Source organism: Galeopterus variegatus, unplaced genomic scaffold, assembly GCF_000696425.1.
Source record: "Galeopterus variegatus unplaced genomic scaffold, G_variegatus-3.0.2 Scaffold8361, whole genome shotgun sequence".
NCBI classification, from domain to species: domain Eukaryota; kingdom Metazoa; phylum Chordata; class Mammalia; order Dermoptera; family Cynocephalidae; genus Galeopterus; species Galeopterus variegatus.
Window position 1 is genome coordinate 40,515 of NW_007734472.1, and position 1,686 is coordinate 42,200.

General features: G+C 43.6%; 1 protein-coding gene across 1 annotated transcript in view; it reads right to left on the minus strand.

The window, feature by feature from the left end:
• Positions 1–1,686, minus strand: part of OVCH2 (ovochymase 2) — a 33,134-nt gene that overhangs the window by 16,399 nt on the left and 15,049 nt on the right. Inside the window, exon 3 of the mRNA XM_008592817.1 lies at positions 498–589. Coding sequence (XP_008591039.1) covers positions 498–589 — 92 coding nt within the window. The remainder of the gene's footprint in view (positions 1–497; positions 590–1,686) is intronic.

A 1,686-nucleotide genomic window follows, 5' to 3' on the forward strand; every position in this document is an offset into this window, starting at 1 on the left:
TGTCATCAAGACCCATTTGCATCATGCAATTAGGATGTTCAAGCAATACTCACTCATCACTCTAAAGCAATACTCACTTATTACACAGGCTTATGTTTTTTTTTTTGTTTTTTTTTTCCTTTTTGTCTTTTTTCATGTCTGGCAATGGATCACAACCCTCAGTGTCGTGCCTGCACCGGACCAGGACCGGCAACGGGACTGCAACCCTCAGTGTTGCTCCCGCACCTCGCTCAGCCAGTGAGTGGGAACTGGTCTGTATGTGGGATCCGAACCCTCGGTGGGAGCGCCGCCGCACACCCAAGCGGCGCACTGTAGCAGTGCGCCACCGGGCCGGCCCCCAGGCTTATGTTTTAATAGGGTTATTGCTGCTGATTCCAAGGGAGAGGAAAGGGACCGGGCCGGCCCCCAGGCTTATGTTTTAATAGGGTTATTGCTGCTGATTCCAAGGGACAGGAAAGGGTGATCTGATCTTCATCCACAAGCTAGGTCTTCCTTACCTGCTTGCAACACAGTGAGCAGCTGTGATCACCCACCGTGGAGAGATGATGGTCCCTCCACAGATATGCTTCTGCCTTTGTTTCAGAGACACCTGAATTGCAAAGACGGTAAATGGGAGCAAGTTAATTCCCTGGGATCACCCCAAATCTGATGACTGAGCATATTCTTAAAAACAGACCCAGAAATGTTACTTTTAAATAACAGGAATCATGGATTGTGAAGGGGTAAAACCCATACACTAAGCTCAGAAAGGAGAGCAGTGCTGGAACCAGAATATTCCCAACTGGAATGAAATGAGAGGTAGTTAATTTGAGATGATTATCTGCAAGGGTTTTTGTAGAGTTGGCAGTTAGAATTGTTGGTATTTATTTACTTTTATAATGCTGTTGGCCCAGACCTGTTGCTCTAACAATATATGAGCAATATCTGTGAGTAAAGAAAAGGAATGATGGAATAGACAGTCCCCAGCATCACTCTCCCCAATAAGTGACCAATTTACGGCTATTAAAAAGCAAAGGCTGCCAACCTGGAACCACCAAAGAGAGACCCATGGAATTTGTGAAGGCAGAAGAAGCTGTGGTGAGAGGAAGAAGAAACCACTCTGACTGTTTCAATCACCAGCCACTTCAGGGCTGGCCCTGTGAGAGGCAGGAAGAAGCTATAGCACATGGAACAGGAGCCAGCAAAAGCTGCAGCTGAGCCCTTTGTGTGAAATTATCTGAAGTCTGCAGGGGAGAAGAGAGCCTCAGAGTGCACCATACCAGTCCCCAGGCNTGCTTCGTATTTCACTGGCCTCTCTTTCTTCTCTTTTATCCATTTTTTATGATGCAGAATGACAAAATAATTTTTTTCAACAAAATTTAAGAAAACTAGGAGAGAAATTTCACAAACATATCTTTGTGATGCTTACCCCCCCACTTGGATGTATTATTTATTAACTTGCAGTCATTTTAAGTAAGCAAAGTGTTTTTATTCTGTAAAAAAGGAATGTTTTTTACCAAGTTGAGTACCATCTGACAATGTCATCAAGACCCATTTGCATCATGCAATTAGGATGTTCAAGCAATACTCACTCATCACTCTAAAGCAATACTCACTTATTACACAGGCTTATGTTTTTTTTTTTGTTTTTTTTTTCCTTTTTGTCTTTTTTCATGTCTGGCAATGGATCACAACCCTCAGTGTCGT